The sequence below is a fragment of the Cannabis sativa genome, chromosome 5 (genome assembly GCF_029168945.1).
Source record: "Cannabis sativa cultivar Pink pepper isolate KNU-18-1 chromosome 5, ASM2916894v1, whole genome shotgun sequence".
NCBI classification, from domain to species: domain Eukaryota; kingdom Viridiplantae; phylum Streptophyta; class Magnoliopsida; order Rosales; family Cannabaceae; genus Cannabis; species Cannabis sativa.
In genome coordinates, this window is record NC_083605.1 from 18,027,269 (window position 1) to 18,044,532 (window position 17,264).

The 17,264-nt window shown below is 34.5% G+C and overlaps 1 protein-coding gene and 1 long non-coding RNA gene across 3 annotated transcripts; one reads left to right on the top strand and one right to left on the bottom strand.

The window, feature by feature from the left end:
* Positions 1 to 5,001: 5,001 nt before the first annotated feature.
* Positions 5,002 to 9,517, bottom strand: LOC133037832 (uncharacterized). Of its 2 annotated transcripts, XM_061115475.1 has the most exons (5): positions 8,088 to 9,517; positions 7,528 to 7,932; positions 7,323 to 7,373; positions 5,445 to 6,953; positions 5,002 to 5,301 (listed from the first exon to the last, which is right to left on the bottom strand). In XM_061115475.1, the coding sequence occupies exons 1-4, from the start codon at positions 9,202 to 9,204 to the stop codon at positions 5,470 to 5,472; spliced, it is 3,057 nt and encodes a 1,018-aa protein (XP_060971458.1). In that variant the 5' UTR covers positions 9,205 to 9,517; the 3' UTR covers positions 5,002 to 5,301; positions 5,445 to 5,469. The 2 variants fall into 2 exon arrangements, with proteins under 2 accessions (XP_060971458.1, XP_060971457.1); XM_061115474.1 differs by having other exon boundaries at positions 5,002 to 6,953.
* A 288-nt stretch (positions 9,518 to 9,805) lies between these two features.
* On the top strand, positions 9,806 to 11,082 carry LOC133037833 (uncharacterized). The gene is made up of 2 exons (XR_009687809.1): positions 9,806 to 10,181; positions 10,839 to 11,082. It is a non-coding gene; the product is annotated as an uncharacterized LOC133037833 (long non-coding RNA).
* Positions 11,083 to 17,264: the final 6,182 nt, after the last annotated feature.

A 17,264-nucleotide genomic window follows, 5' to 3' on the forward strand; every position in this document is an offset into this window, starting at 1 on the left:
CTGAACTCGGCTTCTGACCTGAACCCGAATCCAACCTCGGATCTTGACCCGACTTAAATAAAATCAAAAAATAAAAATGAAAATGAACTTTACAGAACACACTTTTATTTTCTGTTTTTAAAATTAAAAAACAAAAGTGGTTACAGAACGCATATTTGTTTTTTTAAAAATAAATTTTTTAAAAGCAAAGATTTTACTTTCATTTTGTGATTAAAAAATTAAAAAACAAAAGTGTTACCAAACGACACCTTAGTTTTAGTCACAACAAATATTATGACTAAAAACACATTTAGTCACAACAAATTGTGATTTTTGTGACTAATACCTTTAACGAAGGACTTTTTAATCACAACATAGGAATGATGATTTATAATTAGTCACAATTTTTTTTACTTTTAGTCATAAATCTATTTTGTTGTGACTAAAACTAATTTTTTTTTGTAGTATTTTGTGTCATTGGAGGAAAGATGATTGAAACAGTGGCAGAGGGACATGGGTCATGTGGGGGCACATGACCCACTCAATTTTTTAAAATTTATTTTTTGTATGTATTTTATATATATATATATATATTTATATTTTTGCTCCATAAATTTTATTTTTACTTTAATTTTGTCATTACATATTATAATTTTGTCTATATAAATTTATATTTTTTTTATTTTTATCTTCACATATTTTTATATTTATTCTCATATATCTACTCTAATCTCTATAAAATTTATATTTTTTTTATAATAAAAATAATATTTTTTATAAGTGTAAGTTTTATCCAAAAATATTTTTTTTTGCCCCCTAATATTGGTTGGCTCCGCCACTAGATTCAAATTTAGGATCTCCTCTTTGTTAAAAGTGTGAAACTACTAAACTATGTCTATGGCCACTTTAATTAATTGTGTACTAATTATTACTTTTATAGTTATTCTCACAATTTTCTTATTTTATACTAATTTTAGGGAGCACGTCCATTGCACGTGCCCAAAAACTAGTAACAAGATTAAAGTTATATTGTGAACGATTAGTTTCCTAGTTTAATGTAAAATAATAAATTAAAGAAAGTATGATTTTAGTAATTTATTTTGCTTCATAGATGGCATTAAACTGTTATCAAATTATTATTATTATTATTTTGTATCCAACATATTTAAATATAAATATTTAATTATAGCAAGTTATTGCTGGAACTTTATATAAAATCTTCATAAAAACAAAAGTAGGTACTTAACAATCTACAGCAATTACTTTAATCTGCAAAACTCCATAAACTAGACTAGTAAGACATGTAGACATGCATTGGATCCATTCACTCCTTCCCGTGGTATTCGACAAGGTGATCCTCTTTCACCTTATTTGTTCTTGATTTGTGCTGAAGGATTTTCATCTCTAATTAAGTCCTTCGAGGCTCAGGGAGAGTTACATGGATGCAGGGTGTGTAATGGAGCTCCGATTATATCACATATGCTCTTTGCAGATGATAGCTACTTGTATTGTAAAGCTATCGATAAGGAAGCTTTGAATGTCATTAGATTGCTGCAGTTATTTGAACAAGCCTCTGGTCAGCAGGTGAATTTTGCTAAATCCACCATCTTTTTTAGTTCGAATACTACAGAATCTATCAAAGCTAGAATGTGTTCTCTTTTGGGTATGGTTGAGGCCCCGCCAAATAGTCTCTATTTGGGTCTTCCTTGCACTATGGGTCGTAATAAAAATGCTATCCTGGGTTTCCTTAAGGATAAGATGGAAAAGAGAATATTAAGTTGGGAGGGTCGTCTTTTATCTAAGGCTGGCAAAGAAGTTCTTGTGAAGACAGTTGCTCAGGCTCTTCCCTCATATGCTATGTCGGTTTTTCTTCTTCCTATTGATACCTGCAACAAACTTGAAGGGATGATGGCCAAGTTCTGGTGGCGGTCTGACAGTTCAAAGTCACATGGTGTTCATTGGAAGAGTTGGCAACAACTGACAAAGCATAAGCATTTTGGTGGTCTGGGGTTTAGAGACTTACGGGATTTTAATCTCTCCATGTTGGGTAAGCAAGCTTGGCGATTAATTGTTAATGAGACTTCTCTTGTTAGTCGTTTATACAAGGCTCGGTATTTTCCTCGAGGTTCTTTCTTTAATGCTGAACTTGGTCACAATCCAAGTTTTATCTGGAAGAGCATCTTTGATACTCAGAAGCTTGTCTTATCGGGGGTGCGTTGCAATATTGGTTCTGGAACTTCAATTAATATTCAGCGGGATCCCTGGTTACCTGATGCATCCAATCCCTTTGTAACGACTCAGCTGGTGGGTTTAGATGACTGTAAAGTGGCTAGCCTGATGGAGAGTCATGATAGAAGGTGGGATTTAGAAGTGCTGAATGATTTGTTTAACACCCGTGATCGAGATCTGATTTGTAAGCTCCCTATTTCTTCAGCTTCTTCTGATTTCTGGTATTGGTCTCTCAATTCTTCTGGTGTGTATAAAGTGAAGGACGCCTATAATTTGTTACACAAGGAAGATGGGTTGCTTTTGTCATCTGATGAGAAAAGATTGTGGAAGATAGCTTGGAACATCAATGTCCCGCCTAAGGTGCTTCATTTTTTGTGGCGCTCTCTCTCTGAAACTCTTCCCACGAAGGTTCAACTGGTCTCAAGACATGTCCCACTTGATCTGCGATGTCCTATGTGTAACTTTGAGGATGAATCGATTGTGCACTTGTTAATAGAATGTTCTTTTGCTCAAAGTTGTTGGCATAGATCATCCTTAAGTGCGAATGTCTTGTTGGGGGGTAAGTTCTCAAATTGGTTTGAGTCATCTGTCTTGCCATCTAGTACTGAAATTAGAGAGGAAGCGGTCATGATTTGTTGGGCCATTTGGAATGCACGTAATGCGTACATTTGGAAAGGCAAGAGCACTTCAGCTTCGGATGTCATTCTGTCTGCTAGAGTCAACCTTAATCAATGGAAGAATGCTCAATTGAGAAAGAAGGGTCCTTTATTTTTGGCTTCGGGTGAAAATGAAGGAAGTGAGCATTGGTCTAAACCGGTAACTGATAAGATTAAGGTCAACGTAGATGGAGCTATCTTTGAGGCAGAAGGTTGGTTTGGGACTGGGTTGGTGGCTCGCAATTGTCATGGCCATCTTATCGAAGCTCGTTCTTGTAGTGAACCGGGCTATTTAGATGCTGCAGTGGTGGAGGCGATTGGCATCAAGGAGGCTCTTAGCTGGATCAAAGACAAGCAGTGGCAAGATGTACAACTTGAAACAGACTGTCTTGTGGCTGTTCAAGCTTTACATTCTTCGGTTCCTCTACGCTCTCCCTTTGGCGTGGTGATTCAAGAGTGCAAAGAGTTGCTTGTTTCTTTAAAATCTGTTCAGATTCAGTTTGTTAAACGTTCTGCTAACAAGGCTGCCCATTATATGGCTCGCAGCTCTTGTTTTCACTCAGTTCGTATGTTCATCGAGAGTACTGCTCCGGATGATCTTTTAAACATTGTAATGGTTGATTCAATTTGCTAATAAAATGTCACCATTTTATCTCAAAAAAATAAATAAAAAAAAAAGACATGTAGACATTGAATCTCATTAATGGCCATTGAACTATAACTAGGTATCTTTCCTCAATACTACATGGTCGAGCGAGCAAATATTATATCATAAAAAAGTTGATTCATCGATATAACTCTTACACACACATATGTACAAACCCTACTCTAGATTTATTGATTTTCTTAGATCTAACTCACCCGGGTCAAGGCCCAAACTACTTTAGAAAATATATATTATATATTACTAAAACAAAACAGTGATAATACAAATCAAATATTTAAATAAAAAAAAAATAAAAAATAATGACAAAGTATACTAAAAAAGAGAGCATAATTTCTTACCCAATCATATATATACACTAAATTAATGTTAAGTACAACGTATACTTAATTTTTATTTTGGTTATATATGTTTTAGCTGTATCATTAGTATTTTTTTTTATTTAATAAATCATATCAATTTTTATTAAAATTATTTAATTTAAGTATTACTTATATAAAAACATATAATTAATAATTTTAATATTAATTTAATCATACCTTTAAATTTTATAATACTTTTATTTTTTGTAGAAATATTATACTTTTCTTTATTTTAAAAAAAATATTATTTTGTTAACTAAGATTGTCACAATAGTAACATAAAACTTTTTTTTATTTTATTGTTTTTAAAAAATAATAATAAAAATATATTTGTTACATATCTATAATAAATTTAAATTTAAATTATAATCATAGTTATAATGTTAAAATAATAACACTCTTAATTATATAACCACAATTAATATTAAAGGTGTTCATCCAATTTAATTCGCACTATTTTGCTCATAGTCAATCTAATCCGCACTAAGTGTGGATTTCATATTTTGGATCCAATCCCATCTACACAATAGCTCAAATGATCAAATCCAATCAACTACGTACAAGTGCAGATTAGATCAATTATTTTAGATTAGTTAGTTTTGAATATTAAATTATTTAATTAATATTTATAAAAAAATATTTTTTTTCATATAAGTAGTAACAAAATAAAATAAATTATTATTATTTTATGTCTACAACAATAAATTAAAATAAATAGAATAACAAATAATAAATTTAAAAGAATAAAAAAATTGTAGTATAAAGAAATGTTTAATTTTATTTTAAATAGTCCGTAAAAAAATATTATATGTAAGAATTAATGTATATTTGATGTATGAAGTTTTAAAATATAATTATATTATATTTATATGTATGAAATTTTTAAATTACTATTCTCTTTACATTAAAATATTAATTGCGTTATAATTTTTTTTAATTTATTTTATAAAAAATGCTTAGATTATATTGAATCGGTTATCTCAATCAACATTCAATCCGCACAAATATATCAATCAACATTCAATCCGCATAAGTTCAGATATCCACACTTTATAAATTGGATTAAATCATGTAAATTGAATAGGATTAATTCTTTTATCAACACCCTTAATTAATATAACATAAGGTAATATTATATTTTTAGAATAAGTATTCAATAATAATAATAATAATAATAATATACAAGAAGAAATCAATGGAGTTACCGGAGTATAAATAAGATGTGCATGGCAAAAACCGCAAAACAAAAGTATGTATATTACATATCAGTTTCTGACGCTGATTTGATACTCTGATGGAACTAACCGTAAGACCAGCGGCGCCAACAATGGCAGCAGTAGCAGCAAGAATCAGCAGCCGCCGCCAAAATCACGTCCATCAACGTAAAGCACATAATTCATTAAAAACCCTCCTATATAATAAAAAAATTTAATTAAAAAAAAAAAAACCATTTCGTCAACCCTCAATATAATCCAATACCCAATAAAGAAATTTTAAAAAATAATAAAAAAATGCCCCGTTAAATAAAAACAAAGAAAGTTGGTGTATCATAACCATTGGATCAGAGAACCAACACGAGTCACATCAATACCCCAGTAGCCGTGGCTGACTGCATAGACGACTGAAGCTGAAGAAGATGGTGGTAACAGTCGGCGGCAGTGGGTCTCTGCTCCGGGTTCTGATCCAAACACCTGTTCTGAAGCTCCCTCAACATCTTCGGCACATTCCCCACCCCACACGTCCTCACCAGGTACCCAACCCCCCACACGTCAACCTTAACCCCATGCAAACCCCTCTCCATCTCGGGCGCGTGCCTCCCACGTGCCGCCGCCTGATCTCCTCCACCCGCCAGCTTAACCATGGGATATATCTGGGGCGCCACCACAGCATCCTCGAACCCGGAGACGAACCACTCGTTGTCTCTGTCGACCCGCCTCACCACCTTGTCCCAGCTTAAATCCCTATGCATGAACGACAAGTCGTGTAAGGCCACTAGTGCTTTGGTCACGCACTTGAGTGATTCTATTAGTTGATCGTAGTTAATGGGCCTGGCGGGCTTTGAGAAGCCTCTGGGCTTGAATACCAGGCCCAAGTTCTTCTCCGACGATCGGTGGATGAACTCGGCGTGTGGGATACGGTGGTCCAGGAAATCGTATATTTCTTTGACTGCAGCCCACTTTCTCTTATTGGGGTAGAATCTAGTCACTGTGTTTGGTGTGATCTCGGTCACGTTTCCATTACCCGTGTCGAGTCTCTCGAAATCGCTATAGGGAATCATTTTAGAGCTGGCCACTACGTTGATCATGTTGTTAACGCTGTGGAAACAACGGTCGGCTAGTAAAGGGAGTAGACTAGCAATTCGATAACACGGGATTAGGGCTTTTAGTCGATCTGACGGTGAGGATAAGTCAAGGGACTGTAGATCTGTCCTGATTATACGGTCCTGATTAGCCCCTCGACTTAGCGCACAAAATGTTACCAAAAAACCAACTGCGTAGTAACCTAATATGTATGGAAGATCTTGATAAGTCCAGAATAATTTTTCAACTAATGAATTTGATGGGTCAATTTGCCCTTCTCTTACTTGATCAGTCTCTTCCCCTCTCCACAAACAAAAGTTTCTTACAAAACCCGTCATGTTTGGCCATTGGTCTTGTAAAACTTCGGTTGAGTTTGGATTAGTGGGTTTACGAACAGTGACTATATCAACTGAGCAGAATTTTGACACGATTCGGTTAATGCAATCGTCCCAAAGGCCAATGAAGGAGTCTCTACTTGTGGAAGTGGAGCTGGTAAGACTAGGTGTTGTACGGATTATGGGACTAAGTATATCGTATGTGAAAGCTCTACAGTCTACTAATTCGTTAGAGATTGTAAAGAAATGTTCTTTCCCTTGTGGTAAGTCTCGATAAACATCCTTGCGAAGTGGTAAGCGTAGCTCTTCCGGTGGTGCCTCTTGTAAATACCAAGAGAGCTCGAACAAGGTTGGGATTGATGGTGGAGAAACTCGAAGACATCCCACGTAGTAATCGGATGGATCTTGAAAATCCCATGGTGGAATCGCTGATCAACCAACAAACTAATGGATTATTGCAGTGTACAAATATATATACATAATATGATATGCGAAGTATTTATATAAAAATTTAATATATTAGCTCACCCGGCCAAATGTCAAATTATATTAATTATATGTAAGAAGAAAACTCATACTATTATATATTCAAAAAAAAAAAAAGTACCAAACTAAATAGTTAATTACCAGAGTCTATATACTATATATAGCCTATTATATAAAATAGATCATATCTATGATATGCATGTATACGGTGTCTAACTAAAGTAAAAATGTATTATGTATATTAAAATTAAATTCACATTAGCTCACAAAATGTGACATTTATTCGAAATTTATGTTAGAAGAAAACTCACATCTTACTGAGGGTTCCGTGAATGGAAGCTGGTGAACTTTCTCAGCGAATCCTGGCATGCATACAATCATGAATTTAAACAAAAATACGTTTTGTTCCTGTCTCATTTACAAGAGATATATATATATATGTGTGTGTGTGTGTGGAAGTATATTCCAAATATATCGTTGCATATCATAAATTAAGAAACACGTAATAACAGTTACCAGAAGCAGAGACTGAGAAAGGCTTTTTCCTGCCAAAAACTTTGACTTGTTGTCCAGAAACGAATCTGTCCACGGAGAATCCTCGTAGAGGACCTTCTTCGAAAGCTTCCATTGTGGTAGCAACCATGGCATCATCCAAGTAAGTGAGCTCATCAGCATTCAAGAAACTCGAGGTTTGTAACTTCACTCTACCCCTATGGAGCTCACCTTCTTCAGCCCACAAACTCACAGATTCTTCCCAAGACATTCGTATCTTACCAATTCGGCGAAGGTCCTTGGATGATGTTGATGGTGGAGATGGGCCCCCCATGTCTACAGACGACTCAAACCCCATTAAGCCCCCTCTCCCACCATAGTATAATGTCTCAACACCGCTTCCCATAATCAATTGCTTTGTCGTCCTAACTGCGTACATGTATATAAATATTAAAGAGATGAGAGAGAGAGAGTGTGTGTGTGTGTGTGAGAGTGAGAGTGATCAGCAATTAATTATGCCTAGCATTATTTCTTGATATATAATAATTAATGAGAGGGAAAAAAGAAAAACCGCAAAATCAAACCTGCAGATAGAGGAAACTGATCGTCTTCTTTGAAAGGAGGTGGCGCAGTGAGAGCTCTAGATTCTCCGGCAACAATTAGGGAGCTACCAGGTCTGGTACTGAGTGGTGTTCTCATTTTAGAGCCCATAAACTGAGAAAGCTCCTCAAACACTTCTTCATCAAACGAAGCTGGCAATCTATGAAGCTTCCTCTCGTAAGGGGAAAGCCTAAAATAGCTTTTCCCAACATGTTCTCTCTCCCCTCCTCTTTCCCACTCATAAACTTTCCGAAACTCTCCCAACATGTTATCCCATTTGGTTCCCGCAGTTTTAGCATCTCTATTAACCCCGTGCCGTTGGAGAAATTCAGCCACTTCTTTATCCTTATCAGCTCTAGTCTTCCCTTTGGTTTGAGAACCAACAAGATTAATATCCGCACCACTCACTGACTCCATTCTCGATGAAGATCCCCCGCCTTGGTATTGAACCCTCCACGCCCGGGCCAACCACAGCATCTCGTTAGGTTTCCAGACAGGGCTCACGTATTTACCTTTTCTAAATTGTTGGTGAACTGGGTTTTCCCCAGCTAGTTCGGGCTTGCTCGTGTCTTGACCGGATCCCGAAAGAGACGGAATAGAGTGAGACGGAGATGATGCGGTGTCCGAAGACGAAGCAGCTCCAGTACTGTGGAGTACTACTTGCGTGGGTGGTTGTTGCTGGGGAGCCGATATTGGGCTTGATTCTCCCGTCAAAATTGTCATTTGGGCAACTTGTTGCTGTTTCTGCTGTGAAGAAGGAGACGGGAGTATCTTCCATTGCCCAGTTGTGGTGTATCGAGGTCTTTTTGGATTATTAACAGCCTGATCAAACTGTTGTTGATCGAACGGTGAAGATGAAGTTGCACCACTAGGGATATACAAAGGGCTTGATATTATGTGGGAGGCTCCACTTACGACTACGGTGGACGTTTGTTGGTGTGGGGGGTGGTGGTGGTGGTGAGGTCTTGTTTCGTTTGATTCGTCTAATATTGCATCTTTAGGAGAAGAAGATGAAATTTGTTGCTGCTGAGACTGCGGCTGCGGCTGTTGTTTGGATGATGACTGCGGTTTCTTTGTTGTTTCCCCCTTGTTGTCACCCATCTCTATCTCTAATGGGCCCCCAACGAACCAAAGAAAGTTCTTTAGCTGGAGAGAAAGTAATAAACTCTAGAAGAGAACCAGAACCACCATAACCAGTGCCATTAGCGTAGCTAGAACTAGTTTGGTTTAAGGGATTCGCTTTCGCTCAAAACTCACAAGGGTTCTGTTTAGGTTTCAGTTCACGTTAAGAAAGTAAAGTCATGATCAGAATTCTATTGGCTGACTTGAGAGTGAGCAGCTTAATCTCTCCTAAAAGGAAAGTCGTCTATACAGAAAAGAGCATAACTAGCTAGGTGTATAGGGATCTTAAGCACAGCTGAAAGGAAATAAGAAAATCAATTTTTATGTCAAAAGGAAAAATTATATATATTGATATTTATAATCCAACCAAAAAAAAAAAAAAAGAGTTGTGGGTTGTGGAACTGGCATTGAATGTGACACTTCGGCCCAATTAATAATGTTATTTAATACAACCATCACATTGGGGATTTATTCTTGATCTTGATCTGTCATTTTGACAACTATGTGTATGAGTTTTTGTAAGAAGAGAGATATTCATAGAGATTGAAAGACTAGAGATGGTAACATGTAGCAAAGGAGGGAGGATGATTAGGGTGGGGCCAGGATTGTACTACTGCAACTGATCAGTAGTAACGCGGCTCTAAGAAGAACTACATTGTTTTATTCAATGTGTTTGATGGCATTTAATTTTGCTGTTATTATTATTATTATTAGAAATTAGAAATATATTGTTTTGTTTTGTTTGTTTTAAAATGGAGAAAGAAAAGGAAAGGGAAATATAGATTGAAAAATTAAAACAAAGAAAAGGGGTTTATTATTGGTATTCATTCATAAGTGAGTGGAGACTGAGAGTGAGTGAGTGAGTGAGAGTGAGAGAGAGAGAGAGAAATATGTATATGGGTTTAGCAGCAGAACGATGGGGACTGATCGAATCGATGACTCTGCTCCAATGACTCGTATGACTATCTTTGGCCACGTCCTCGTTGGCTTCTTCTTGTTTGTTGCTTTCATTCACTTTCCATTGGACTGATTTTTCTCTCTCTGTTTTTTTTTTCCTTATTATTATTTGATTATTTTTAATTTTTGAACCAGAGATGGCTCATTTATTGTAATTCATTAAACAACCTCCTTACTTTTATAGTACAGAATCTCTGCGTCTTTAATCATATGAGTCCCTTTAATTGAACCGCATTAGTGTTAAAAGGCAGCTAAGAGTAAAAACTTTTTTCTTATCATTATTATTTATTTATTTATTTATTTATTTTTATTATGTTTTGTTTTCAAATCAATTTGTTTTGCAATGTGTTGGGGGAACGGGAAGCCATACAATTCCTTTTTATTTAAATGGGAAAGTGGATATCAAGACCATTGACTCTGAATAAACCCAAATCTACAGGTGCTAACTTATACAGCACTTTATCAAAAGAAAAAAAATTATCGATAGTATAATCACACTAAATATAAGTCGAATTTGATCAGGAATAAAATATATATTAAATTAAAAAATTGATTCAAACAAATTAATATATTAAAAAAGAAATTGTTATTATCTCTCTTTCTATCTTTCTGTTGCTGAAAAGTTTTAAGAGGTTCTCTATATTATATTTTATCAGGGTTAGAAGCGAATCAAGAAAAAATAATAATTAATTGTGGTGGAATGGAAGAACAAGACATACAAGAGATTCTAGATGCATCTCGATTTGTGGAGAGCAAGCTCCCATTTAAATACATTGGCATTCCTATTAACTCTAGAGGTAAACTAATTTGGTTGAGAAAATGGTTACTAGGATCAAATTATGTAATAGTCGCGTAATCAGACATGAAGATTAGTATAAAAAAAAAAAAAAGTAATATTTATGATCATGTGTGAATTAGTATAAAAATAAATCATATTTTCACAAATAAATATTAGTAATATAATTTCTTAATTTTAAAGATTTTATTAAATTCTATGTGTTATGTTATATATGAATTTTGATATTTTTATGTTTTATGTATGGTAAGAGTGAAAATTTAACGATTTGGCCAATAATGTCACTTTGATACAATTAAGAATTTGAGATTTAGCGGGCAAAATTTATAGATAGTTAGAATATCGAGATTATACGGGGTATTTGACTATGACCATTTTACCCTTAGTTTTGGAGATAACTTAAAAGCTAAGCAAGAGCATTTTTTATCTTTTGCCTTATAAGATTATTTTAATTAATTATTTGTTAATTGATTACTAGGTTTAATTTATGAATATACGTTTACATTTTTAAGTTAGAAAAGCTTAGAACAATCAAGATAAATCAAATAGAATCTCTCTCTCTCTTTAAGCTCTCTCTTTCTCAACCATAGACACACCAAGGAATCCAACCAAGTTTTAGACAAAATCTTATCTTTTCTTCAAGTCCTCAAGTGTAACTGAAGAGTGATGGACAACTATCGCAAGGTGAAACCTAGAATCTTTCTATTTTGCTAGTTTTGGGATGAAAAACTTGGTCTTTGGTGTATGTTTTATGATTTTGATTATGTGTGAGTGTGAGTAAGCTAGATTGTTTTGGAGATTGATTTATGATTATTTATGGGTGGCTTAGAAGATTATAGAAACTGTTGAATTGCGTGAGTTTGAGTTTTAGAATTCAAAACTTGCTCAACAATAGTAATTTTAGTTGTTCAAAAAAAAATAGTGATTTTCGACTTTTTAGTATAATTGTGGTTTTTGAGCTGTGGTATATGATTAGAACCCATTATGTGATTAATGTGGAAAGTATCACAAATTTTCGGTAAGTTTGGGTTGGTTTTAAGTAGAAAAGCTTGAGTTTTAGAAGTCTAAAGCAAAACAGTTCACTGTTTCTAGGAAAACAAGTAACAGTTTCATCTAGCAAGCCTTGGGTAAATGATTAGCCATATGGGGATTTAGTTACCCATTTGGGATGATTTTAGGGTACCTTAATTTTCATATTTTCTTGATATTTAGGGTATTGTCATGTTATTTATCGATAGGAAAACTTCAGATTATTAGTTTAAGTTCCCATAAGTGTTTTAGCGAGACACTTACCTGTTTTACTAATGTGACTTAGGGCCTCCAATCGTTGAGCAATTTTTCCACTCAAGTTGACCGATACACTTGATTACAGAATTGAGGTATTTCTTGATGATTGCAGTTAAAAATTTCAGTGACTTTCTCTATTTTGGTTGATTTTAGAATTATGATTATGTAAATCATACTTAACTATACCACTTCATACGGGATATTTAACACACTAGGAAATGCATAAATAGGAAGGGCATATGTAATATCCCAAAAAATTATTATGATAATTAATTGGACATATTTTATTAAATATGCGATTAAGTGGGTAATAGAGTAGTGTTATAATCCTACCTAAGCTAATTACGAGTTAATTAGTAAAATATGAGTAAATGAATAAATAAAGCGTAATTTATTAATTACGGAGATTTTATCGAACTATGGGGGTATCGTGGATACCATTTTCGAAATAAACTATTTTCGGGTTCGGCGGTTGTGGAGACTCAGCGAAGTGGTCAAAAATGTTACGATAATATAAGATGGATTGAATTGGATTTATACCACACTAGTTTAGAATTTTCAGTTGCTGGTTTGACAGATTAATTAGAATGACCAAAATACCCTTAGGATGGATTTTAGGTTTTAAGGATTTATAAGGGGCAATTTAGTCTTTTCTCTAGGGATGGGATTTTTGTCTTTTTGTGACTTATTTGCGCTGAAAAGGGGTAAATATAATATAATTATATGTTTAAGTATTAATTTTTTTGGAAGAAACCTAGAAAACTAAGGCAATTGCATAACACCATTACTCTCCTTCTTCTCCTCCTTCGAAACCTAGAAAACGAGCTGCTGCAAGGTTTGAGTTTTGGCTGAGTTGATCAAAGAGGTAGCTTTAAGGTAATTTCTCCCTTCTTTTTCTTTGATTTTCTAGAGTTGTAGGTTAGGTTTGAATGGGGATTCTAGTGAATTTGGGGCTGTGAAGTTAGTCTGGGACCAGAGCTTGTCCTAGGTTTAATTTTAGTGTTTTGTAGGTTCTACTTGGATGAACTTCATAGTTGATTGGTTTGGAATTAAGAACTTCAGTTTATGAATTCAATTTTCATTCTTTAATGGTGATTTTGTTATTTTGAGGTGTTGTTGAGTTTTGAATGTTTGGTTATATTATGTTTATGTTATAAAACTATTCTGTAGAGTTTGAACTAGTTTGGAAGAGATTTGGTTGGGCTTTGGAGCAACAAACCACAATTTTCCCATTATTGTAGCAGGGAAAATCGGTTAACCAGTTCCATAGGCATAGGAAAATCGGTCAACCTATTTTGCCAGCAGTGGAAAGCCTAGTTTTAGGCTTCGAAACCGGTTTTGTTCGGAGTGTTTCCCAGAGCTTAGAATATGATATTTTAATGATGTTTGAGTTATTCTGAACCAGTGGGAGTTAGATTTGTCCGGTTGCGAAGTTAGGGTTATTCTGGAGTTTTGAATAAGTTGTTTATCGAGCTTTGTTGTCGTGACATAGGACCCAGGATTGTCGAGCATAGTTCCACTCAGGTCAGCCCGCACACCTGACTATTGGATTGAGGTAAGAAAAGTGTTATGCACCATTTATGATTAACAATATGATTATTATAGTCTAGATTATGATTGACATCCCAATATGTGTTTGTTGTGACTCAATTATGATCGAGGTAATGATACGGAACAATTATTATTGTTTGTGACTCGATTATGATCGAGGTAATGATACGGAGCAATTATTATCGTTTCTGACTCGATTATGATCGAGTAAAAGATACGGTCATTATCGTTATAAGTAATTACTCTTTGAAAGCGCAATTAGGTTTTTTATTTATTGTTTGCTTTATTGGACAATGATAGTGACATACATAGCTCGTAGACGACGAGTGGTAAGAATGATTTATGGTAATTGTAATTAGAGTGCTTTATGAAGCACTAAAATTATGTGTTTATGATGATGTATGACTAGAGTGCTTTGCGAGGCACTGAGACTATATGGCTATTGATTGGGTGAATGTCTATTTAGTGAAAAGATGAAATTTGTAATTATGAGTTACTATGAGTATTCTTATAATTTGTAATGAATGTGTTTGCATGGACGTTAAAGTTATATATGCATCCTGAATGTGTAATGACACTCTGGTATGTATATTATGCTGTAAATGCTAGTACTTTCTACGCTTTATGTCTAGTACTTTTTCTTACTGGGTGTTTGTGACTCACGGTTGCTTCATAGTGCAGGTAAGAAGAATATCAGTTGTGTTCGGCCATGAGTCAGAGGTCTCCCAGTAATGTACATATCAGCCGTGGTGTCTTGACTTTTGAGAAGTAGGATTAACCCTTGTCTATGATTGGAAATGTAACCTACTTTTGTAATAACGATTTTGTAATTAGATGTAAAAGAATTTTATTAGCAGGGGATCTCCACATTACGACAGTATTTTGAATGAAAGTTTTTATTTTAAATTTATTCAGTGGTTTAATTAAACCACACTTTTTCCTAAACTAATAAATTAGTAATAATAAGTTTGTAAAAGTACACATGTGGCGTCGCTAAGGGTCAGGGCGTTATAACATTGTATTAGAGTGACCAAGGTTTAAAGATCTTGAAGACTGACTCAATATGTACATTGGCTGTGAAGACTCGATTAACTCATGGCTTAGTAAGTGCTAATTGTTAGGTTATTAATAGACTATTTGTTGATTATTTGAATTGTCTGCTTATTTGAAATGTGAAGCTATTAGACAAGCATGATAAGTTTTATATAAAATTGTTAAGTATGTTTATGCATGTGCGGTAATGCTTATTATCATTAATTTTGGTTAGAAAGATTTTAACCATGAAAAAAGAATAGTCGCGAGTGTACTACCTGAGGCAATCTAGTAAGAATAATTGCGAGCTTACCAAGCTCGGAGTTGGTAGTGCGGGTATGAATCTTCTATTACCGCAACACTAGGAGAAAATTTATGCCATGAAGTAAGAGATTGCCTGAGTGGCAAGGTAGTAGAACTTACATAGTTGATCCTGGGTAGCGCAGTGATGTAGAATGACACTAAGCTGGACTGATTGGTAAAGTTTTGTTTTGATGAAGCAGCTGCTTGTTGGAAATTATTTTACCAGGATCTTAGATCTACTCACAAGTATGTTGATTAACATCCTAAATATGAACTTCTAAAACGATTATAAAATAAACACATGTAAAGTATTAGAAACCTTACATTGGGTGCAGCGGAATATTATGTCTCCTTCCGTTCAGATCTCTAACCCTTGTATCCTTTCTGTCGCAGAGTATTATCAAGATCTGAACCTGGATCTCTTTCTCTCCTTCTTTAGTGCTGAAACTCCTTCTTGTTGAATGTCTTTCTTCACGATCTTCCTCACTATGATTGAGGTATCACTTGCTGTGTGTGGGCACTACTCTAATCACTAAGTGGTTTCGAAATTTCAAGGAAGAAGAAGAGAGTATAGGTGGCGGCTTGGTTAGAGAGAGAAGGCTCAGGTTTTTCTCTGAAGGAAATCAGAAGTGAAAAGTGTGTCATTTTCCTGAAGCCTTCACTATCTATTTATAGCATTCCACTAGGGTTAGGTTTGAATTATTTGGCATTAAAATAATGAAAATATCAGATGAAAAAACCTATAAAAGTGGCCGGCCTAGGCAATGTGGATTTGGGCCTCACTTTTTGCAATTTTGCAGTTTTATCATTTCTGCATCTCATTTTCTCAAAAACGCCAATTTTCAAATTCAACAATTTAAATGCCAATTCCAACTATTTAATTACTATAAATAATTATTAAATAATATTGTCATTTATCATATTTATTAATTGAACCATACAAAGTATCATAATTAACAAATATGCCCCTAAAACTCTTTCTTTACAATTTCGCCCTTACTTAGTGAAAAATTCACAAACAGATATAGTCTAATTTGAGAATTATAATTGATTAATCAAGACCAATTAAATGAGTCTTACAAGTAATATTGTCTCAAATAGTGGGGGGACCATGGGTCTATATAACCGAGCTTCCAAAAAGTAGATCAAGAATTTATAACCTAAATTCATTGACTTATTAATTCTTCGTTGAATCCACGCATAGAACTTAGAATTGTACTCTCAGTATATAGAATGCTCTATATGTTCCACCATATAGACACATCATTAGTTATCCATTGTTATAATCCTAATTTGATCAATGATCCTCTATATGAATGATCTACACTGTAAAGGGATTAGATTACCGTTACACCGTACAATGTATTTTATCCTTAAAACACTTAACCCTGTTTTAATGATATTTCAGCTTATGTGAAATGAGTACTCCACCATTTATTTTCGTTTGGTCAAGCTCGAAGGAGATCATCCTTTACTTACTATTCGCCAGATAGAATCTATAGATTCATGTTTATGTTAGCGCTCCCACTCAATTGCGCTACCGTGTTCCCAAATGTACGTATCACCCTGACCCAAAAGTAGGCTTAACTAACAAATCAAAGAACACGAATAACCTCTTGAGATTGAGCCTAATCATAACAGGATTAAGATCATTTGATCTAGGATCAACTAGGCGATATTGACTTGAATAGATATTACGGTAAGTTTAATAAATCTAAGTCAAAGTTCAATATCGGTCCCTTCCGATGCATACTCCATGCACCCAACCTGAGCTTTACTTTAACGAATGCTCTGGAAAGAACATAGCATTTCTCCAAATGCAAGTAAACTCTGTTGTAGATTATCATATCAGTAAAACCCTATGTCTGATAAATCTAGGAAACTTTATTCACATAGTCATGTTTACTTTCCAATGTGTTGACAACACAATAAACAGGATCAAGTATGTGAAAAGGGTTTCAGATGAATTTATAAATCAAATAGACAAGCAATTGATAAGGTGAACCAAAACATACACAAATGAATGAAAAATACTTCTGTTTCTTTATTGATGTTGAATAAAATGGATTACATTGAAATGGAGTTTTATTTAGGGCATAAAACCCAACAAACT

Bases quoted from the DNA above. Each gene is read 5' to 3' on its own strand.
- LOC133037832 (XM_061115475.1), bottom strand. From the start codon at position 9,204: ATGGGTGACAACAAGGGGGAAACAACAAAGAAACCGCAGTCATCATCC. The intron at 7,374-7,527 runs GTAACTGTTATT...TATGCATGCCAG, and splicing joins TTTCTCAGTCTCTGCTTCTG to GATTCGCTGAGAAAGTTCAC. The intron at 6,954-7,322 runs GTGAGTTTTCTT...TTGGTTGATCAG, and splicing joins CACGGAACCCTCAGTAAGAT to CGATTCCACCATGGGATTTT.